At 35.7% G+C, this 22,208-nt stretch overlaps 1 protein-coding gene across 5 annotated transcripts in view; it reads right to left on the bottom strand.

The window, feature by feature from the left end:
- Positions 1-20,647, bottom strand: part of LOC133059611 (butyrophilin subfamily 1 member A1-like) — a 46,863-nt gene extending 26,216 nt beyond the window's left edge. For 4 of the 5 annotated variants that reach the window (XM_061146963.1, XM_061146965.1, XM_061146966.1 and 1 more), the window contains exons 1-4: positions 20,474-20,647; positions 19,481-19,546; positions 15,116-15,220; positions 14,237-14,257 (exon numbers count right to left, since the gene is read on the bottom strand). In XM_061146963.1, coding sequence (XP_061002946.1) covers positions 14,237-14,257; positions 15,116-15,220; positions 19,481-19,546; positions 20,474-20,570 — 289 coding nt within the window. In that variant the 5' untranslated portion in view covers positions 20,571-20,647. Of the gene's footprint in view, positions 1-14,236; positions 14,258-15,115; positions 15,221-19,480; positions 19,657-20,473 lie in introns of all 5 variants that reach the window. The other variant, XM_061146967.1, reaches the window with a different exon arrangement.
- Positions 20,648-22,208: the final 1,561 nt, after the last annotated feature.

Raw genomic sequence — 22,208 nt, 5'->3', positions numbered from 1 at the left:
GCTATACTACCCAAAGCAATCTATAGATTCAATGCAATCCCTATCAAGCTACCTACGGTATTTTTCACAAAAGTTGAACAAATAATTTCAAAATTTGTATGGAAATACAAAAAACCTTGAATAGCCAAAGTAATCTTGAGAAAGAAGAATGTAACAGGAGGAATCAACCTGCCTGACTTCAGACTCTACTACACAGCCACAGTCATCAAGACAGTATGGTACTGGCACAAAGACAGAAATATAGATCAATGGAACAGAATAGAAAGCCCAGAGATAAATCCACGAACCTATGGACACCTTATCTTTGACAAAGGAGGCAAGGATATACAATGGAAAAAAGACAACCTCTTTAACAAGTGGTGCTGGGAAAACTGGTCAACCACTTGTAAAAGAATGAAACTAGAACACTTTCTAAACCATACACAAAAATAAACTCAAAATGGATTAAAGATCTAAATGTAAGACCAGAAACTATAAAACTCCTAGAGGAGAACATAGGCAAAACAATCTCCGACATAAATCACAGCAGGATCCTCTATGGCCCACCTCTCTGAATATTGGAAATAAAAGCAAAACTAAACAAATGGGACCTAATGGAACTTAAAAGCTTTTGCACTACAAAGGAAACTATAAGTAAGGTGAAAAGACAGCCCTCAGATTGGGAGAAAATAATAGCAAATGAAGCAACAGACAAAGGATTAATCTCAAAAATATACAAGCAACTCCTGAAGCTCAATTCCAGAAAAATAAGCAACCCAATCAAAAAATGGGCCAAAGAACTAAACAGATATTTCTCCAAAGAAGACATACAGATGGATAACAAACACATGAAAAGATGCTCAACATCACTCATTATCAGAGAAATGCAAATTAAAACCACAATGAGGTACCATTACATGCCAGTCAGGATGGCTGCTATCCGAAAGTCTACAAGCAATAAATGCTGGAGAGGGTGTGGAGAAAAGGGAACCCTCTTACACTGTTGGTTGGAATGCAAACTAGTACAGCCGCTATGGAGAACAGTGTGGAGATTTCTTAAAAAACTGGAAATAGAACTGCCATATGAGCCAGCAATCCCACTTCTGGGCATACACACTGAGGAAACCAGATCTGAAAGAGACACGTGTACCCCAATGTTCATCGCAGCACTGTTTGTAATAGCCAGGACATGGAAGCAACCTAGATGCCCATCAGCAGATGAATGGATAAGGAAGCTGTGGTACATATACACCATGGAATATTACTCAGCCATTAAAAAGAATTCATTTGAATTAGTTCTAATGAGATGGATGAAACTGGAGCCCATTATACAGAGTGAAGTAAGCCAGAAAGATAAAGAACATTACAGCATACTAACATATATACATGGAATTTAGAAAGATGGTAATGATAACCCTATATGCAAGACAGAAAAAGAGACACAGATGTACAGAACAGACTTTTGGGCTCTGTGGGAGAAGGCGAGGGTGGGATGTTTTGAGAGAACAGTACCAAAACATGTATATTATCTATGGTGAAACAGATCACCAGCCCAGGTTGGATGCATGAGACAAGTGCTCGGGCCTGGTGCACTGGGAAGACCCAGAGGGCTCGGGTAGAGAGGGAGGTGGGAGGGGGGATCGGGATGGGGAATACATGTAACTCCATGGCTTATTCATGTCAATGTATGAAAAACCCATTACAATATTGTAAAGTAATTAGCCTCCAACTAATAAAAATAAATGAAAAAAAAGAAAAAAGAAAGAAAGAGACACTTGTATCCCAATATTCATCACAGTACTCTTTATAATAGCCAGGGTATGGAAGCAACCTATATGTCCATCGGCAGATGAATGGATAAGAAAACTGTGGTACATATACACAATGGAATATTACTCAGCCATTAAAAAGAATACATTAGAATCAGTTCTAATGAGGTGGATGAAACTAGAGCCTATTAAACAGAGTGAAGTAAGCCAGAAAGAAAAACACCAATACAGTATGCTAATGCATATATATGGAATTTAGAAAGATGGTAATGATAACCCTACATGCAAGACAGCAAAAGAGACACAGATGTATAGATCAGTCTTTTGGACTATGTGGGAGAAGGTGAGGGTGGGATGATTTGAGAGAATAGCATTGAAACATGTATATTATTATATGTGAAACAGATTGCCAGTCCAGTGTTATTCTTGTTTAAGATTGCATTGGCTATTTAGTCTCCTTTGTGGCTCAATATGAATTTTATCAGTTTTTCTATTGCAATGAAAAAGTCTTTGGAATTTGACATGGATTTCAGTGAATCTGTATATTACTTTGGGTAGAGGATTGAACATTTTGAAAATATTAATCTTTCAATTCAAGAATATAAAATAATTTTACATTTATTTGTGTTTTAAGTTTCTTTTGTCAGTGTTTTACAGTTTTCATTATTAGGTATTTCACCTTTTAAGTTAAGTTTATTCCTAAACTTATTTAGGTTAAGTTTATTCCTATTTTATTCTTTTCCATGCTGTTGTAAAGATTATTTTTTTCATTTATTTATAGATAGTTAATTTTCAGTGTTTGGAAATATAATTGATTTAGTCCATCCTGCAACTTTACTGAACTTTTAATTTCTAATAGGGTTTTTTTTTTTGATGGTAGATGAGAGTTTTATTTTGTTCATAAAATTTAAAATCATCTTGTAATATTCCATAACTAAACACTCTGTTAAAATTTGTGTGTGTTTGTGAAATGCAGTTAACATGTAGATCAGTGTTGGGAGAATGGACATATTTTTAGTACTGAGTCTCTCATTTTTTGAATATGACATGTCCCTTAATTTATTTAAAAATTTTTGAAACAAATTTTCAACAATACTTCTTAATTTTCAGTGTAAAGATCTACCTTCCTCTTATTAGATTTATTCAAGGTGTTTGATATTCTTTTGTGATGTTGTGGGAGTGGTATCTTTTCAGAATTTAATTTTTATGTGAGTTTTTTGCTAGTATATGAAATTCATTATCTTAAAATCATGACCTTATATCTAGCAACTTTTCTTAATTCAAATATTAATTGTAAATTTTTTTGCTACAATTTTTATTTCTCATTTTGTACATATACAATTATGTATTTGGTGAATACTCTTTTTCTTCTCATCCAATTCACATCCACATGCAATTTCCCTTTTTCTTGCTTTATTGATTCTGACTAGCATCTTTATTCCATTTTTAATAAGAGGAGGAATAGTATATATTCTCACATGATAACAAATGTCAAGGTGGAAACTTTCAATACTTCATCAGTACATGTGCTATTTGTTCTCAGGTTTTAACATGATATTTCATATTTGGGGATATATACTTTTGCATAAATACATGTCAAGATCTTCAAATATTCTTTGTATCAAATATTCAGTGTACCTATTGAGATGATGATATAAATGTTATCCCTGTTTCCATTAATGAGTAACTTACATTGATTTTCAAATATGAAATCATGTTTACATCCTTGAATAAACACTAACTTTGATATTTATGCATATGCATTCATATACATATACATGATATATGTAATATATATATATATATACATGAATTAATTTCCTAATATTTGTTTAAAAATTTTGCATCTCTATTTATGCAGGATGTTGTTGTTGTTCAGTTGCCCAGTCATGTCCGACTCTTTGTGACCCCATGCTCCGAAGCATGCCAGGCCTCTCTGTCTCTCACACCAGGTTCATGTCCATTGCATCAGTGATGCTGTCCAGCCATCTCATCCTCTGACACCCCCTTCTCTTTCTACCCTCAATCTTTCCAAGCATCGGGACTTTTCCAGTGAGCCAGGCTGTTCGCATCAGTTGATCAAAATATTGGAACTTCAGCTTCAGCATCAGACCTTCCAATGAGTATTCAGGGTTGATTTCCTTTAAGATTGAGTGGTTTGATCTCCTTGCTGTCCAAGGGACTCTCAGGAGTCTTCTCCAGCACCTCAGTTCGAAGGCATTGATCCTTCCTCGTGCTGCCTTCTTTACAGTCCAGCTCTCACAACTGTTCATGACCACTGGTAAGACCATAACCTTGACTATATGGACTTCTGTCAGGCAGAGTAATGTCTCTGCTTTTAAACACACTGTCTAGGTTCGTCCTTGCTTTCTTGCCAAAAAGCAAATGTCTTCTGATTTCATGGTTGCAGTCACCATCTGTAGTGATTTTGGAGCTCAAGAAAAGGAAATCTGCCATGACTTCCACCTTTCCCCCCTCTATTTGTCTTAAAGTAATGGGACCAGATGCCATGATCTTAGTTTTGTTAGTATTTAGTTTTAAGCTGGCTCTTTCACTCTCCTCCTTCACTCTCATCAAGAAGGCTCTTTAGTTCCTCTTCACTTTCTGACATTAGAGTGGTATTATCTGCATATCCGAGGGTGTTGATGTTTCTCCTGCCTATCTTGACTCCAACTTGTAACTCATCTGGCCTGGCATTTCTTGTTATGTGCTCAGCATATAGATTAAAATAGAGTGATAGCAGACAGCCATGCTATACTCCTGTCTCAACGTTGAACTAATTAGTTGTTCCTCACAGGGTTCTGACTATTGCTTCTTGACCAGCATACAGGTTTCTCAGGAGACAGGTAAGATGGTCTGGTATTCCATCTCTTTAAGAGCTTTCTACAGTTTATTATGATCCACACAGTCAAAGGCTTTGGCATAGTTGATGAGACAAAAGTAGATATCTCTCTGGAATTCCCTAGCTTTCTCTGTGATACAGAGAATTTTGGCAATTTGATCTCTGGTTCCTCTTCCTTTTCTAAACCCAGGCTAGACATTAATTTTTTCAAAAGCATTAATTCACATAATGCTGAAGCCTGGAATGCAAGATTTTAAGCATGACCTTACTAGCGTGAGTGCAACGCAGGATATTGACCAATAGATTTCCTTTCTTGTAGTATCATGGGCTTGTTTTATAACAAGTTATGATGGCTTCAAAATTTCATTGAATACATATTTTATCATCGTCTAAATACTCTATGAGAGTTTTGTTTAAAATTGGTTTTTAATCTTCCTTAGATGTTTGAAGGATTTTACTTTATTTTGTGTTATGTTATTTTTATTTTTCGCCACACTGCCTGGCTTGTGAGATCTTAATTCCCTGACCAGGGATTGAACCTGGGCCTACAGCACTGAAAGCACCACGTCCTAACCACTGGACTGCCAGCAAACTCCCTGAAAGATTTTAATAGTGAAGATTTTAATAGCGAAGTTTTTTGGGTCTGAAGTTTTGTTTATGCAGAAATTTATTTTAATACACCCAATGGAATATTACTCAGCTGTTAAAAAGAATGCATTTGAATCAGTTCTAATGAGGTGGATGAAACTGAGCCTATTATACAGAGTGAAGTAAGTCAGAAAGAAAAACACCAACACAGTATATTAACATATATATATGGAATTTAGAAAGATGGTAATGATGACCCTATATGTGAGCCAGCAAAAGAGACACAGAAATAAAGAACAGACTTTTGGACTCTGTGGGAAAAGGTGAGGGTGGGATGATTTGAGAGAATAACTTTGAAACGTGTATATTACCATATGTGAAATAGATTACCAGTCCAAGTTCAAAGCGTGAAACATCCCAGCCAGTGCACTGGGAAAACCCTGAGGGATGGGATGGGGAGGGAGGTGGGAGGGGGGTTCAGGATGGGGGATACATGTACAGTCATGTCTGACTCATGTGAATGTATGGCAAAACCACTACAATATTTTAAAGTAATTAGCCTCTAATTAAAATAAATACATTAATAAAAAATTAATATTTTTCTCAATGAGGACTATTAGAAATTTTTGTTGTTTCAGTTTTACCAAATTCTTTTTAAAAAGTGACTTGTCAATTATTGTCAAAGTAACTGGGACAAATTATCCCTCACATTTTTCACATTATATTTTAAAATGTTTTAGAGTGATGCTTTCTTCTTTCTCATTTCTGATATCTATAGTGTTTTTCTTTCTTTTATTATCAATTCTTAAAACTTCTAAGATTGCTATTAAGTTATACATTTTATTAGTCTTTTTAAAGAGCCAATTTATCTTTTTTATTTTTTTATCACAGTTTTTAATTTCATTAGTATATATTTATGGGCTTCGCTCATAGCTCAGCTGGTAATGAGTCTGTCTACAATGCAGGAGACTCTGGTTCAATTCCTGGGTCAGAAAGATCCCATGAGAAGGGATAGGTTTCCCACTCCAGTATTCTTGGGCTTCCCTGGTGGTTCAGATGGTAAAGAGTCTGCCTGAAATTTGGGAGACCTGGGTTAGGAAGATTGGGAAGATCCCTTGGTGGACGGCATGGCAAACCACTCCAGTATTCTTGCCTGGAGAACCCCCACAAACAGAGGAGCCTGGCAGGCTACAATCCATGGGGTCACAAAGAGTCAGACATGACAGCACAGTGTGTATTTTTATAACTATGTATTAGTTACTTTCATCTGCTTTCTTTTAAGGCTTTAAATTTTCTCAAAAGCATTAATTAACTGCATTTCACAAGTTTTCCTTCTGAAGAGTCTTGAAATCAAATCTTTTTCATCTATGAGACAAGGAAAACTCTTCTCGTTTTCAGAGGTTTGCATATATTTTTCAACATCCATTCCTTTATAGCTCCATAGTTTGGTGGTAAAATGAGCTGTATGTTTATTATAAGGTCTCTCAAGTCTCCAATTCTATCATTCAGCCTCACAAGACTGCAAAAATGTGGATGTGCTTGACTTGATTGTAATCTTTTGTCTTGAGAAATGTCTTGATTTTTAGTTTCTTGACTGAACTCAGAATTGGCAAATGTTTACTGGGTGACTGTGGCTGCAAAAAGTCAGCTCATCTTTCATGGCTCTTGACATTCTAGAATCCATTGATATCAAGTTGACATTTTGCTTCTTCTAAATGTATTTAAACACATAATATTTGCATTTTTTCTTTCTCTATTTGTTGTGGTCAAATCATTTGTCTCCAGGAAGCTACTGAATCTGTCCCAGAAATAGCATTTTATTTGTTCATATGTAAGAGTAGAAAGCTATAAAATGCAAGGAATTTCTGTATGAATGTTCTTCATTTCATTTTTGATAAGTACCCCTTATTCTATATTCAAGTAGCTGGGCCATTTTACTGGGGTATATATGACACTAACACATCATATTCCCTTTTGGCCTTCCAGAAGGCCCTCCTCCCCAAAGGAATGGGCTTAACTCTGGGAAAAATATTTATCCTCAGATCTCTCAGGTTCATTATCTATAAAACAGTATGTTAGTGGTACCTACCTCATATGCAAATTTACAAATCATGTGAGATATATGTAAGATCTTCAGAACACTGTATGCACTCAGCATATAATTCACAACACTCATCTATTAAGTTATTACTCAGTTCAGTTCAGTCACTCAGTCATTTCCAACACTGAGACCCCATGGACTGCAGCACACTGGGCTTCCCTGTTCATCACCAACTCCTGGAGCGTGCTCAAACTCATGTCCTCTAGTCAGTGATGCCATTCAACCATCTCATCCTCTGTCATCCCCTTCTCTTCCCACCTTCAATCTTTCCCAGCATCAGGGGCTTTTCCAATGAATCCCTTCTTCACATCAGGTGGCCAAAGTATGGGAGTTTCAGCTTTAGCATCAGTCCTTCCAGTGAATATTTAGGATAGACTGGTTGGATCTCCTTGCTGTCCAAGGGACTCTCAAGAGTCTTCTCCAACACCACAGTTAAAAAGCATCAATTCTTGAGCGCTCAGCTTTCTTTATGGTCCAACTCTCACATCCATACATGACTACTGGAAAAACCATAGCTTTGACTATACGGACCTTTGTTGGCAAGAGAATGTCTCTGCTTTTTAATATGCTGTCTAGGTTGGCCAGAACTTTTCTTCCAAGGAGCAAGTGTCTTTTAGTTTCATGGCTGCAGTCACCATCTGCAGTGAATTCGGAGCCCCCAAAATAAAGCCTGTCACTGTTTCCATTGTTTCCCCATCTATTTGCCATAAAGTGATGGGACCAAATGCCGTGATCTTAGTTTTTTGAAAATTGAGTTTTAAGCCAGCATTTTCACTCTCGTGTTTCACTTTCATCAAGAGGCTCTTTCAGTTCTTTTTCACTTTCTGCCATAAGGGTGGTGTCATCTGTTTATCTGAGGTTATTGATATTTTTCCCAGAAATCTTGATTCCAGCTTGTGCTTCATCCAGCCTGGCATTTCACATGATGTACTCTGCATATAAGTTAAACAAGCAGGGTGACAATATGCAGCCTTGCTCCTTTCCAATTTGGAACCAGTACATTGTTCCATGTCTGATTCTAACTGTTCCTCCTTGACCTGCATACAGATTTCTTAGGAGGCAGATGAGGTGGTCTGGTATTCCCATCTCTTGAAGAATTTTCCAGTTTGTTGTGATCCACACAATCAAAGACTTTGACATAGTTGATAGAGCAGAACAGATATTTTTCTGGAACTCTCTTGCTTTTTCTATGATCCAATGGGTGTTGGCAAATTTGATTTCTGGTTCCTCTGTCTTTTCTAAATCCAGGTTGAACATCTGGAAGTATGTGATTCATGTGCTATTGAAGCCTAGCTTAGAGAATTTTGAGCATTACTTTGCTAGCGTGTGAGAAGAGTGCAATTATGTGGTAGTTTGAGCATTATTTGGCATTGCCTTTCTGTGTGACTGGAATGAAAACTGACCTTTTCCAGTCCTGTGGTCACTGCTAGTTTTCCAAATTTGCTGGCATATTGAGTGCAGCACTTTCACAGCATCATCTTTTAGGATTTGAAATAGCTCAACTGGAATTCCATCACCTCCACCAGCTTTGTTCATAGTGACGCTTCCTAAGGCCCACTTGACTTTGCATTCCAGGATGTCTGGCTCTTAGGTGAGTGATCACAGCATTGTGGATATCTAGGTCATGAAGATCTTTTTTGTATAGTTTTTTTGTGCAAAATTGCCACTGCTTTTTAATATTTTCTGCTATTAGGTCCTTACTATTTCTATTTTTTCTTGTGCCACTCTTTGCATTGAATGTTCCCTTGGTATCTCTAATAATTTTCTTGAAGAGATCTCTAATTTTTCCCATTCTATTGTTTTCCTCTATTTCTTAGCATTGACCTCTGAGGAAGGTTTTCTTATTTCTCCTTGGTATTCTTTGGAACTTTGCATTCAGATGGGTATATCTTTCCTTTTCTCCTTTGCCTTTAGCTTCTCTTCTTTCCTCAGCTATCTATAAGGCCTCCTCAGACAACCATTTTACCTTTTTGCATTTCTTTTTTCTGGGGGATGGTCTTGATCATTGCCTCCTGTGCAATGTCATGAACCCCAGTGCACAGTTCCTCAGGCTTTTTGTTATCAGATCTGATCCCTTGAATCTATTTGTCACTTCCACTGCATAATCATAAGGGATTTGATTTTGGTCATACCTGAGTGGTCTAGTGGTTTTCCCTACTTTCTTCAATTTAAGCCTGAGTTTGGCAATAAGGAATTCATGATCTGATGCCAGAGTCAGCTCCCAGTCTTGTTTTTGCTGATTGTATACAGCTTCTCTATCTTCAGCTGCAAAATATATAATCAATCTGATTTTGGTATTGGCCATTCGGTGATGTCCATGTGTAGAGTATTCTCTTGTGTTGTTGGAAGAGGGTGTTTGCTATGACCAGTGCATTCTCTTGGCAAAACTCTATTAGCTTTTGCCCTGCTTCATTTTGTACTTCACAGCCAAACTTGCCTATTACTCCAAGTATCTCTTGATTTCCTATTTTTGCATTTCAGTCCCCTATGATGAAAGGACATCTTTTTTTGGTGTTAGTTCTAAAGGGTCTTGTAGGTCATCATAGAATTGGTCAACTTCGGCTCTTCAGCAGTAGTGGTTGGGACATAGACTTGGGTTACTGTGATATTGAATGGCTTGCCTTGGAAATGAACAGAGATCATTGTATCATTTTTGAGACTGCACCCAAGTACTGCATTTTGTACTCTTTTGTTGACTGTGAGGGCTACCTCATTTCTTCTAAGGGATTCTTGCCTACAGTAGTAGATATAATGGTCATCTGAATTAACTTCACCCATTCCAGTCCATTTTAGTTCACTGATTCCTAAAATGTCATTGTTAATGTCTTGTTAATATTAGTGGATTATATGCCTGGCTATAATGGCCCTGGAAGTTCAAGTTTTCAGTGTTTGATGTCCCTTAGATTGCTCTGATCATCCTTTGTGGAACAGAAATCTCCCATCTTTGGATGAGAGAAACACAGTTTTCAATTCATACAGAGATGGAGAGAAGCTTAAATAGAATTTCAATAGCATTTGACATTTCCCTTTGCAATGGAATAAATTTTTCACAATTTGTCTGTTTTTCTGTGCTTCATTATTATTGCCTCCCACTATATCCTATCATCCATGCAGTGTTCAGTTAACTTGGATTTGCTAAGTCAGGAACCACTAGCACATTTGACTTGTAGTTTTGAAAATACTGCTCTTGTCTTCTCTGTTATTACCTGTATCTACATAAAACTGTCATCTTTCAAAAATCCTGTTGGTTTCATTTTAAGGAAAACTTTCACTAAAGACAGATTAACATATGTTTAATTTACCATTTTAATTTGTATATCTCTTAAATCTACTCAGCTCTGATGATAACTCCAAGATGGCAGTACACTGTTTAGAGGGTTGCCAATAAACCCTGTGTTACACATTCAAGTAGAAACTAATCTTTATTTTTTTATCCTTGAAACACATTGGTTTTTTAATATTTTAGAATCATCATCCGTCTTGTTTCCACCCACTATGTAACTACCTATGTCTCTTTCTGGCCCTCTTTACTTCTCTTCCCAATCTTTAAATATTAGTATATATTAGGGCTGATGTCTTGGTTAGCTTCCTTTCTTTGTCAACTTTTATATCTCATGTTATTTAAATCCATAGTTTAATATATAACTGAAAAGTATCTACTGTATAGCACAGGGAACTCTATTCCAAGCTCTGTAAAGACCTATATGGGAAAAAAATCTGAAAAAGAATGATTATATGTATATATGTAACAGATTCACTCTGCTGTACACTTGAAATTAGCACAACATTGTAAATCAACTATACCCCAATAAAAAAACTAATTACATGATTTTATTCAATCCCTAATTTTATTTTATATTTCAAATTTATATCTTAAACGTCTAACTTTATATTCTACCTCAGATTTGCCCTACTTATCTTAAGTTTGGCATAACCACAACCATTTTCTTTTTGGTTTATATATTTTATTTAAAAAATTTATTTATTTAAGTTGAAGTACAGCTGATTTACTCTGGGAGAAGGGAATGACTGACTACCCACTCCAGTATTCTTTCCTGGAGAATTCTATGGACAGAGGAGCCTGGTGGGCTATAGTCCATAGGGTCCAAAAGAGTTGGATACAACTGAGAGACTAATAGACAAACATATAGCTGATTTATGACATTGTGTTAAAGTTTCAGGGGTACAGCAAACTAATTCATATATATATGTGTATATACATATACACAAATATTTTTTCAGATTCATTTCCATTATAAGTTATTATAGTGTATTGAATATAGTTCTCTGTGCTATACAGTAGGTCTTTGTTGTTCATTGATTTTATATGTACTAGTGTGTATTTGTTAATTCCATACTCTCTTTTATTTTATTTTATTTATTTATTTATTTATTTTTTTTACTTTTTTTTTTTTTTATTATTATTTTTTTTCCCAGTGGGTTTTGTCATACATTGATATGAATCAGCCATGGATTTTTGGTAACCATAGGTTTGTTTTCAATGTCTGTGAGTCTGTTTCTGCTTGTAAATAGGTTTTTTGGTATTATTTTTAATATTCCACATAAAATGATATTACCTAATATTTGTTTTTCATTTTAATGCACACTTGGGTTGCTTCCATGTCTTGGCTATTGTAAGTAGTGCTGCCATGAACATTGGGGTACATTTAACTTTTCAAATTAGAAGTTTTGTCTTTTCCAGATATCCCAGGAGTGGGATTGCTGGGTCATATGGCAACTCTGTGTTTAGGTTTTTAAGGAACCTCCATACTATTTTCAATAGTGGTTGCTCCAGTTTACATTCTCGCTAACTGTGCATGAGGTTTCCTTTTCTCCACACCCTCTCCAACATTTATTATTTGTAGACTTTTTGATGGTGGCCTTTCTGACAAGTATGAGGTGATACCTCAGTGTAGCTTTGATTTGTATTTCTTTTAATAATTAGCAATATTGAGCATCTTTTCATGTGCCTCTTGGCTATCAGTATATCTTCTTTGGAGAAATGTCTATTTAGGGCCCATGCCTACTTTTTTCCTTATTCCCAGTTTTTGATTGCCATGACCTTTTCCACAAAACTTTAAAAAATAATCCTAAAATGTTTATGGGCCCACAAAAGACCCAGAATTGCCAAAGCAATCCTGAGGCAAAAGAACAAAGCTGGAAGCATAGCCCTTCCAGACTAGAGACAATACTACAAAGCCACAGTAATCAAAACAGCATGATATTGGCACAAAAACAGATATATAGATCAATGAAAGAGAATAGAGAACCCAGAAATAAACCCATATGCCTAAGAACTCAGAAATAAACCCATATAACTAACTATAGTCAATTACCTTTGATAAAAGAAGCAAGAATATACAATAGAGAAAAGACAGCATTTTTGGAAAGCTGGACAGTCACATGTAAATCAGTGATGTTAGAACATACCCTAACACCATACATAAAAATAAAATCCAAAGGCCTAAAAGACTTAAATATAAGACATGACACCATAAAATTCCTAGAAAAGAACATAGGCAAAACATTCTCTGACATAAATGATAGCAATATTTTCTTAGATCAGTTTCCTAAGACAAAGAGATAAGGATTTTAACAATAAGCGTGTACCACCAAGAGCACTGTTGTTTAGTTGCTAAGTCATGTCTGACTCTTTTGTGATCCCATGGACTGTAGCCCACCAGTCTCCTCTGCCCATGAGATTTTCCAGGCAAGAATACTGAAGTCAGTTGCCATTTCCTTCTCCAGGGGATCTTCCCAACCCAAGGATCGAACCCATTTCTCCTAATTGGTAGTCAGATTCTTTACTGATAAGCTACAAGAAAAGTTCCAGAAGGAAATAAAAGTAAAAATAAACAAATGGATGCATGCATGCTGAGATGCTCAGTCATGTCTGACTCTTTTTGACCTCATGGGCTATAGCCGGCCAGTCTCGTCTTTTCATAGGATTACCCCAGCAAGAATACTGGAGTGGGTTGCCATTTCTTCCTCCAAGGGATCTTCCTGACCCAGGGATCCAACCCGCATCTCCCTAATCAAAATTAACAGCTTTTGCACAGCAAAGGAAACTAAACAAAATGAAAAGACAACATACAGACTGGGAGAAAATATTTGCAACTGATGCAACCTAAGAGGGCTTAATTTTCCAAATACACAAACAACTCACACTGCTGAATATTTGAAAAAAACAAACAATATAATCAAATTCTTAATTTACACTCCATTACAAATGTATGTCTCTTCTATATATCCATCAAATATCACTATTCATCTAGCAGTTGACCTTATACACATGAAATTCATTCTCTGACATTTTTATTTCTAATAGATGGACTAAATTACAACAGGAAAAAAGTCATCTATAGTGCTAATAGATGTCAGAATAGTGGTTCTTTGTGAATAAGAGGGTTGTAATTGGGAGGGACAAGAAGGAGGCTTTTTGTGTGTGCTGATGTTCTATTCCTGATCTTGTTGGTGACATAGGTATGTTTGTTTTGTGGCAAATCAATAATGTGCACACTTACGATTGTTGGACACTACTGTCTCTTGATCTCAGACGTATACTCTCCAGAATTATAAGACAATTAACTTCTGTTACTTAACCTATCCAATTTGTTATGGAAGCTTTAGCAAACTAATAAGCAAATCTTCATAAATAAGCTCTGAAAGGAGGAAGATGTGCTCAGTTATGTCCGACTCATTGTGACCTCAGGGCCTATAGCTCAACAGACTCCTCTGTCCATGGAATTCTCTAGGCAAGGATACTGGAGGGGGCTGCCATTCCCTTCTCTAGGAGATCCTCCCATCCCAGGTTTTGAACCTGGGTGTCCTGTGTCTCCTATGTTGGCACACAGATTCTTTATCACTAGTGCCAAGTTATAGTTTATAACATTATCTTATTTTTATGCTTAAATAATTTAATTATTTCTATTGGGGGGATTAATATTTCAATCTTACCTATTTGTCTTTGGTGAGAACCTGAAAGGAAAGGGAATCTTTCATTAGGCCTCTTAGACTGATGGGGAATAGAAAGCAGAAGCATAATATTAAATCAATATTGTATGTTATAAAAAAGTAAAAATGTTATAGCTTTATATGATTAGTTGTTTTTAATAATTTTCAGAAAAATGATTTTCAGTCAATATCATGTGTGTAAGCTTTTAAATCTTCCTGTTTCCAATTCTCAGTTATTCAAAAATATATTCATTAATAGTTACATTATGTAAGGCTTGATATTTTATGGGCCATGGCCAAATTTACATGAAATTTAATTAGAAGATCCTATACACCTGAGAAAATAATTATTATGGAATAAATGAGATTTACAAGTATGAATGCAAAGTTCTCAGAAAATTTAGTTAACCTTATGTGACAATTATGAAGTAATTATACATCTTTATCAAGTAAATTTTAATCAGAATAAGAATAAAAATGAGAAAATATGATAATGTATATTTCTGTAATAATTTCTTCCTCATTAATTAGTATCAAAGCCTTAGTTTTTTTTTGCCAAGTCACTTCTTCACAAATCTATGTTTCTTTGTTTAAAAAGTATATAAAATCCTACTTTGATTACTTCTTAGTTTTTACATCTATGAGACCTTTGTATGGACAAAATTAATTTTTTTCTCCTGTTAATCTACCTGTGTCAAATTAATTATTAAACCAGCCAAAAAACAAAAGGAAAGTGGGGGAATTTTTTTCCTTCCCCAAGAATCTCTCTTTTTTTCTAAATAATGCAGGACAATATTGATATTACTCTTTCCTTATTTTCATTTCCAACTCATTTTATTGGGCTTTGTCAAAATTTATTACATTGCATTTTTAATATCTTACCCCGCTCTCTGTATCTTCTTATGCAACAACAGAAAAATACAATTATTGTGACAATTAGTATGATTACAAGCACAATTAAAATTATATCTTTCTGTGAAAGTTTTTCTGAAAAACAAAATATAGACATGTGCAGTTAGATTCAATATTCATTCTTTGTCCCCTTTCATCCCCAAAGAATCCACTTTCATTTTTCTTCTCCCATCTGGAGGAGTTTAAGGGTTGTCTCTTTGTTCAAAAATACAAAAACATGTTTTTTTTTAACATCAGCTATGTTTAGCCAATGAATGGTTGGTTAATTTAATTTAGCCATAGAGGACTAAATTAGAAAAGAAAACTTGCAGAGACTTTTTAGGGGACCCAATCAAACAGCAAAAGGAAATAGAATTTAAAATTTGCAGAGAGTAAAGCACAAAAACTACAAAACATCTCCATATACTGTTGAGAATGATGCAGAAGTATATTTTGTGATAGAAAGAATAATAGTCTTCTAAAAACACCCAGATACTAATTAATCCTTGGATTCTGAGAGTATGTTATCTTACATAGCAAAAGGGCTTCTGCAAATGTGATTAAGCTAAAGACAACCAGATGGGGAGGTGACATTTAAAAATACGTATGTAAATGCCATTGGAGACAAAAAATACTAAAGAAAAATATTAGTCACCTTCTCTCTCTCTTTTGACCAATGGAAAACAAAAGAAAAATATTCTGCATTTATCTAAACGTCAGAATAATTAAGAAAATTTGTCTTTGTGTTCTAGAGAGGTGGGTAGACTAATATTCAATTTGTTTCTCATAGAGTATTTCACAGATTTTATTTCTACCTCTTATCTCTAGCATATATACTATTATCATCCTGAATGACCACATGACTTACATGGACAAACATCCATCACACTTGCCATTGCCATTTACAAGTAGATTGTATTGTTTTCGATTTAATGCTTTTTCATGTGAATGTACAGTTTTTCCAACACTTGAAAAGACTGTTCTTTCCCCATTGCTAAAAATTAGTTGACCTTATATGCATGTGCTCATTTCTGGACTTTCCATTCTGTTTCATTGGTCTACATATTTGTTTGCATGATAGTTCCATATTGTTTGGTTTAGTATAATTTGAAATCAAGGAAGTGTAATACCTCCATTTTATTCTTGCTCTAGATTGCTTTGCCTCTTTGATGTCTTCTGGTTTCCTACAAATTTTAGCATTGATTTTTCTATTTCTATGTAAAATGCCATTGTGATTTCAAGAGGCATTTCATTGAATCTGTGAATTACTGTAGGTAGTATGGGCCATTTTACACTAATAATTCTTCCGATCCATGAGCAGAAGATATTTTTTCCATTTATTTGTGTCTTCTTAAATTTCTTTCATCAATACTTTGTAGTTTTCAGTATATAGATGTTTTATCTCCTTGGTTAAATGTATAGGATTGTTATCTTGATTTCTTCTTTTGATATTTTGCTGTTATTATGAAAAAATGGTACTGATTTTTGTGGTTTTTTATCTTGAAAATTTATATAATTCATTTATGAGTTCTGGAAGTTTTTTGGTGAAGTCTATGGTTTTCTACATGTAGAATATGCAATTTGGGAATAGAAGCAATTTTACTTTTCCATTGTGACTTGGATAGATTTACCTTTTTCCTGTGTAATTGCTCTTGCTAGTTCCTTCATTACTATGTTGAATAAAAGGGAGAAAGCGGGCATGCTTGCTTTTTTCAGGATCTTTAAGAAGAAGCTTTTTCCTATTAATTATAATGCTAGGCTCTTCACATATGGCCTTTATTTTGTTTAGTTCCTTCTATATCTATTTTGCTTAGAATTTTTCTTTTTTTTAAGTCTGAATGGATGTAGCATTTTGTCAAATGCTTTTTCTGCATCTATTGAAGTGATCTTTTTGTTTTAAATATTACATTCTGTTATGTTGTATCACATTGATTGATCTATATATGTAGAACCAACCTTGTATCCCAGGGGTAAATCCCATTTGGTCATAGCGTATAGTTTTTTGACGTGCTAGAATTTGACTGAGGATTATTACATCTATGTCTAAGCAGTACTAAGAGGGAAGTTCATAGTTATAAAAGAAAGTGAAAGTGTTAGTAGCTCAGTCGTGTCCAACTCTTTGCAACCCCATGGATTGTAGCCTGTCAAGCTCTTATTGTCCTTGGGATTCTCAAGGCAAGAATACTGAGGTGGGTTGCTGTAGGGATCGAACCCCAATCTTCTGCCTTGCAGGCAGATAAAATGGAAAGAAAATGAAAGTGTTAGTCACTCAGTTGCAAAAACCACTACAATATTGTAAAGTAATTAGCCTCCAACTAATAAAAATAAATGGAAAAAAAAATAAATTAATAAAATTAAAAAAAAAAACTAAAAAAAAAAAAAGACTACACTAAAAATATCTCCAAAATTAAAAAAAAATCAATAATTTAATGTTACATATCAAGGAACTATAAAAAGAATAAACTAAAAGCAAAAGGAAGGAAATAATAAGGTTCAGCAGAAAACAAGAATAATGAAAAAAATTAACAAAACAATGAGTGAGATTTTTAAAAAAGATATAATTTGCAAGCACTTAGCCGGACCCTGATAGCTCAATTGGTAAAGAATCACCTGCAATGCAGGAGACCCTTGTTCAATTCCTGGGTGGGGAAGATCCCCTGGAGAAGGGATAGGCTTCCCACTCCAGTGTTATTAGGCTTCCCTTGTGGCTCAGCTGGTAAAGAATCCACCTGCAATGTGGGAGACCTGGGTTGGATCCCTGGGTTGGGAAGATACCCTGGAGTAGGGAAAGGCTAACTCCAATATTGTGGTCTGGAGAATTCCCTTGGGTCTCGAAGAGTCAGACACCACTGAGTGACTTTCACTTTCACTTTCTTTCACTTCTTTCAGACAAGATTAATTAAGAAAAAAGAGAAGACTCCAATAAGTAAAATAAAAGTGAGTGAGAAGATTTTAAACAAGATGCCTGAGGTATTTTTAAAAAAAGAATACTAAGACCTGTTCCTCATCTGTATATTTTCTTTGGAAAAAACATCTATTCAGTTCTTCTGCCCTTTTGTAAATCAGGTTTATTTATGAATAAATAAACAGTTATATGAACTGTTTATTTATTTTGAATATTAAGCCATTTTGGTCCTATCATTAGCAAATATTTTCTTCCATTCAGTAGGTTGTCTTTCCTATTGTACAAAAACTTTTAAGCTTAATTAGGTTCCATTTGTTTGTTTTTCTTTTGTTTCCCTTGCTTGAAGAGAAAGTTCTAAAAAATATTGCTAAGACAAGTCAGAGTATACTGTCTATGTATTCTTCTGGAGTTTTATGGTTTCTGGTCTTACATTAAGGTCTTTAATCTGTTTTGAATTTATTTTTGTATATAGAGTGAGAAAATGTTCTAATTTCATTCTTTCATATGCAGCTATCCAGTTTTACAGCACCAAACTTTCAGCTATAAGATGAATAACTACTAAATAATAAACAACATGACAGAGGTAATTAATAGTGCTTTACATTATAGATGAACATTGTTAAGGGAATAAATCTTAAGAGGTCTCATCACAAGAAAATTTTTTCTATTTTATGAATATGTATTTATATGAGATGAGGATGTTCATTAAAATTCTTGTGATAATCATTTCATGATAAATGAAAGGCAAAAGATGCCATATGCCTTTAACTTATACAGTGCTATTACATCTTAATAAATGGGAAAGAAAAATAATTACTGTGGATTTAAAAAAGAATTCATACAGATTAGTCTTAATTCTGCCTGAGTAATTCCATCATTTGACTATTGATCAAACTAGATAGTTCATTATGTATTTGAAAATAAAATAATTGCTACATCTCACAAAGCTTTCCTTTCCCTAAGTCTTTTATTTATTTAATCATTCTGTCTCTGTTAGAGTTTGTGGACCCTGCAGGTTCTGGGAAATATAATCTAGCATTATATAAATCTATAATTTAGCATTGTTGATCCCAGAGTTAATGCAGATTTTATGTGACCACTGAATAATGACGCTGGGAAAGATTGAAGGCAGGAGGAGAAGGGGACAACAGAAGATGAGATGGTTGGATGGCATGACCGATTCAATGGACATGAGTCTGAGTAAACTCTGAGAGTTGGCAATCAACAGGGTGGCCTGGCGTGCTGCAGTCCATGGGGTCTCAGAGTCGGACATGACTGAGCGACTGAACTGAACTGAACTGAATGATGAAATGATAGAGCGAGTTTATCAGATATGGTCCATGGAAATTACTTTCTTCAGATACATTAAGAAGACACTGTTCACATCTTTTCTTGAAACCATTCAGAAGTCTAGTATTATAAATACCACTTCACTCAGTTTTTAAACTTACCATTTCCTCCAGGCTTCTGAGAGATGCCTTGATAAAACATAGTTAGCGTGCCGATTATAAGAGCAGCTGAAATGATATGGAATGATTTAATCATAATATAAGATGTGAAAAATGGAACCCCAGAGATCTCTTAGTTGGCTCCTGTGTAGAAAACAATGTTTTTCTTCACTTCTTTCCTGTAAATAAACAAAAATCATGACTCAGGTCTGTTTTCCCTAGGAAAACTGACTTCCATCATCCCCTGGGAAGTCAAGGGAAGATTGCTGCCTGGGTTGGCCCATGGTGGGAAATCAAGGAGGGGTTGGGATAAGCAGGAGCTTCTCTCCTGTGTCCTGTGCTGTGAGTGAGGTAACCTTATCTGACAGCACCAGCACAGGGGAGTGAGGGAAGCTCTGCCTGACCACAGATCTGCTCTCATTCTCATCTTCCTTCCCAAAGGAGGTATGAGAAACTGGAAGAGGTAGGAAAGATTCCAGACCCTTAGAAGAAGGTTGGCCTGAATGAATTCTTGCATTGGTTTTGGATGAGTGATTGAGTTCAGGTGAGGGAGTGCAGGTAAAAAGAGACTCACCTTGTTCTCATCTGACACAGAATAAATGCCTCTGCTGGATAGACAGTGATGGAAAGAAAACCAAGGGATGTAGAGATAATGTAAGGAACATGCAGTGGATCCAGAACCAACTAGGATAAAACTAGATAAGTTCAGGACCAGAGAGAGCAAGGTAAAAGCCTAATATCTAAGGTTGGAGGGGATTACAGGTTTTCTAGAAGAGTCCTTAAGGCTTTCCAACTAGAACAGAGATGCACAGGTCATGAGAGTTGAAGATGCTAAATTTATTTTTCTTAGATTCTCTGCTGTCTCTATTGACCTTTCTCAGATCCTTCATATACAGACAGACGGACAGACAGACAGACAGACAGACACACACTTTCTCTCTCTCTCTCTCTTCAACACTGCCCTTCTACATGATAAAAGTTTCTTTTTACACTTACCTGGCTTTATCCCAACAGAAAATATCAGTTTCTTAGTGTACACTGGGCATCTCTCTTCTCTGAAGCCTCCTCTGAAATACTGAAGCCCTAGAAGCATCAGTTAGACCACTCACTTGTTTCCCTTCTATGTACTCCAACCAACAGGGACATAAGTGTAGCACAAGGAAAGGAGATAGCAGGGAGGGGACTTTAGACTGCACTCTGCTCTTCTCCATTCATGTGACCATAATAAAAACCTCACATGACAATGAAGCGAAGTATTTAATTCAGATATATAAACACGCATACAGACTGCCTTTTCCCCTGCTTGTATTGCTTTTATTATTATTTTAAAGATCATAGCATATAGTAGAGACTTAAATGATACAGTCTCACAACAGCTTCCCAGATTTATGTATTTACCTAGATCAGAGGGAGGAATGCACATATATGCTACCTCTACAAGTTTTTGCAGTCTTAGCCTTATTAATCCTACAGTTTATGGAAAATCTACCCAGGATGTTGAGAATAGCTGATTTCTACATCTCCAACCCCGTAATATTTCTAGCCCATTCATTCAAAAAGCTGCTGCAGATATTTACAATCATCAAGAGTTTATTTTCTCCAGGATATTCCCATGAATTATGTATTATCAGCCCATAAAATTAAAATAGAACTCTAATGATTGCTGTAGGCAAGAGCACAGGAACCATCTACCTTTCATGTGTTGTTGGAACATCTGCATTCAGTCTAATCAATTAGGACAAAAGCTAAATCCTAGGGATCATCAGCTGAATTTACAAGATGTCTCCTGGTATCTTGCATTTGATCCCTGATAGACAAGTGTAACTGACTCTCAAGGTTCTCAGGTCCCACACTGATGTCAACATGATGCATTTCTTTGGCCTTGGAGGTGTTTACACCTGGTCTGAGAATGCTGTACAAGGTTGTCTCTCACATGGTAATTTGGGTGATTTAGTGCAACAAATCCTCAAACCTATCCCCTCCTGCTGTTCAACTAGAGAAAATATGCACACTGAAAACTTTGTAGATGAGAAATGCTGAATGATGCTATTTGGAGGATGTTCTTTTAGATTAATGTAGAAGATTAAGAACAGATTTCAGTGATCTTGAAAGCACAAGGGACATCAGAAAGGAAAACACCTCCTTAAACCTCTCCCCTGGTTTGGAGAATGTCAGGGACTTGAAGGATTTAATGGCCTGCAGCTCTGCGGCACTTGTGGATACCTCATCTCTCTGAGTCTACCTAGTAATTGCTAATAACTCTCTTTTTACTGGACAAATTGTTAGTTCTATGGTTAATGTCAAACAAAAAATGTTAAATAGGAAAAATCTAGGGCAAAAAGTAACAGTCAAGTCCTACCATAAAATTCCATTAAAAATATCAGAAATTTCTACCAAGTAAGCCTACTCTTCAGCTTTCCAGGTGTTGCTAGTAGTATAAAGAACCCACAAGCCAGAGCAGGTAGACGTAAGAGCTACAGGTTCGATCCCTGAGTGGGGAAGATCCCCTGGAGGAGGGCCCAGCAACATACTCCGGTATTCTTGCCGAGAGTATTCCATGGACAGAGGAGTCTGGCAGGCTACAGTCCATTGGGTCGCAATGAGTCAGACAGAACTGAAGTGACTTAGCATGCTCATGAACCCACTATTCTAAGGTGGTCAGGTGAGAGATTTTGCTTACTGCTGATAGAGAAATGGAGGTTGGTTTCTCTATCACTTAACTTTATGGAGG

Source organism: Dama dama, chromosome 7, assembly GCF_033118175.1.
Source record: "Dama dama isolate Ldn47 chromosome 7, ASM3311817v1, whole genome shotgun sequence".
Taxonomy (NCBI): Eukaryota; Metazoa; Chordata; class Mammalia; order Artiodactyla; family Cervidae; genus Dama; species Dama dama.
The sequence above is the reverse complement of the archived record's forward strand: the minus strand, read 5'-3'. Positions and strand labels throughout refer to the sequence as shown.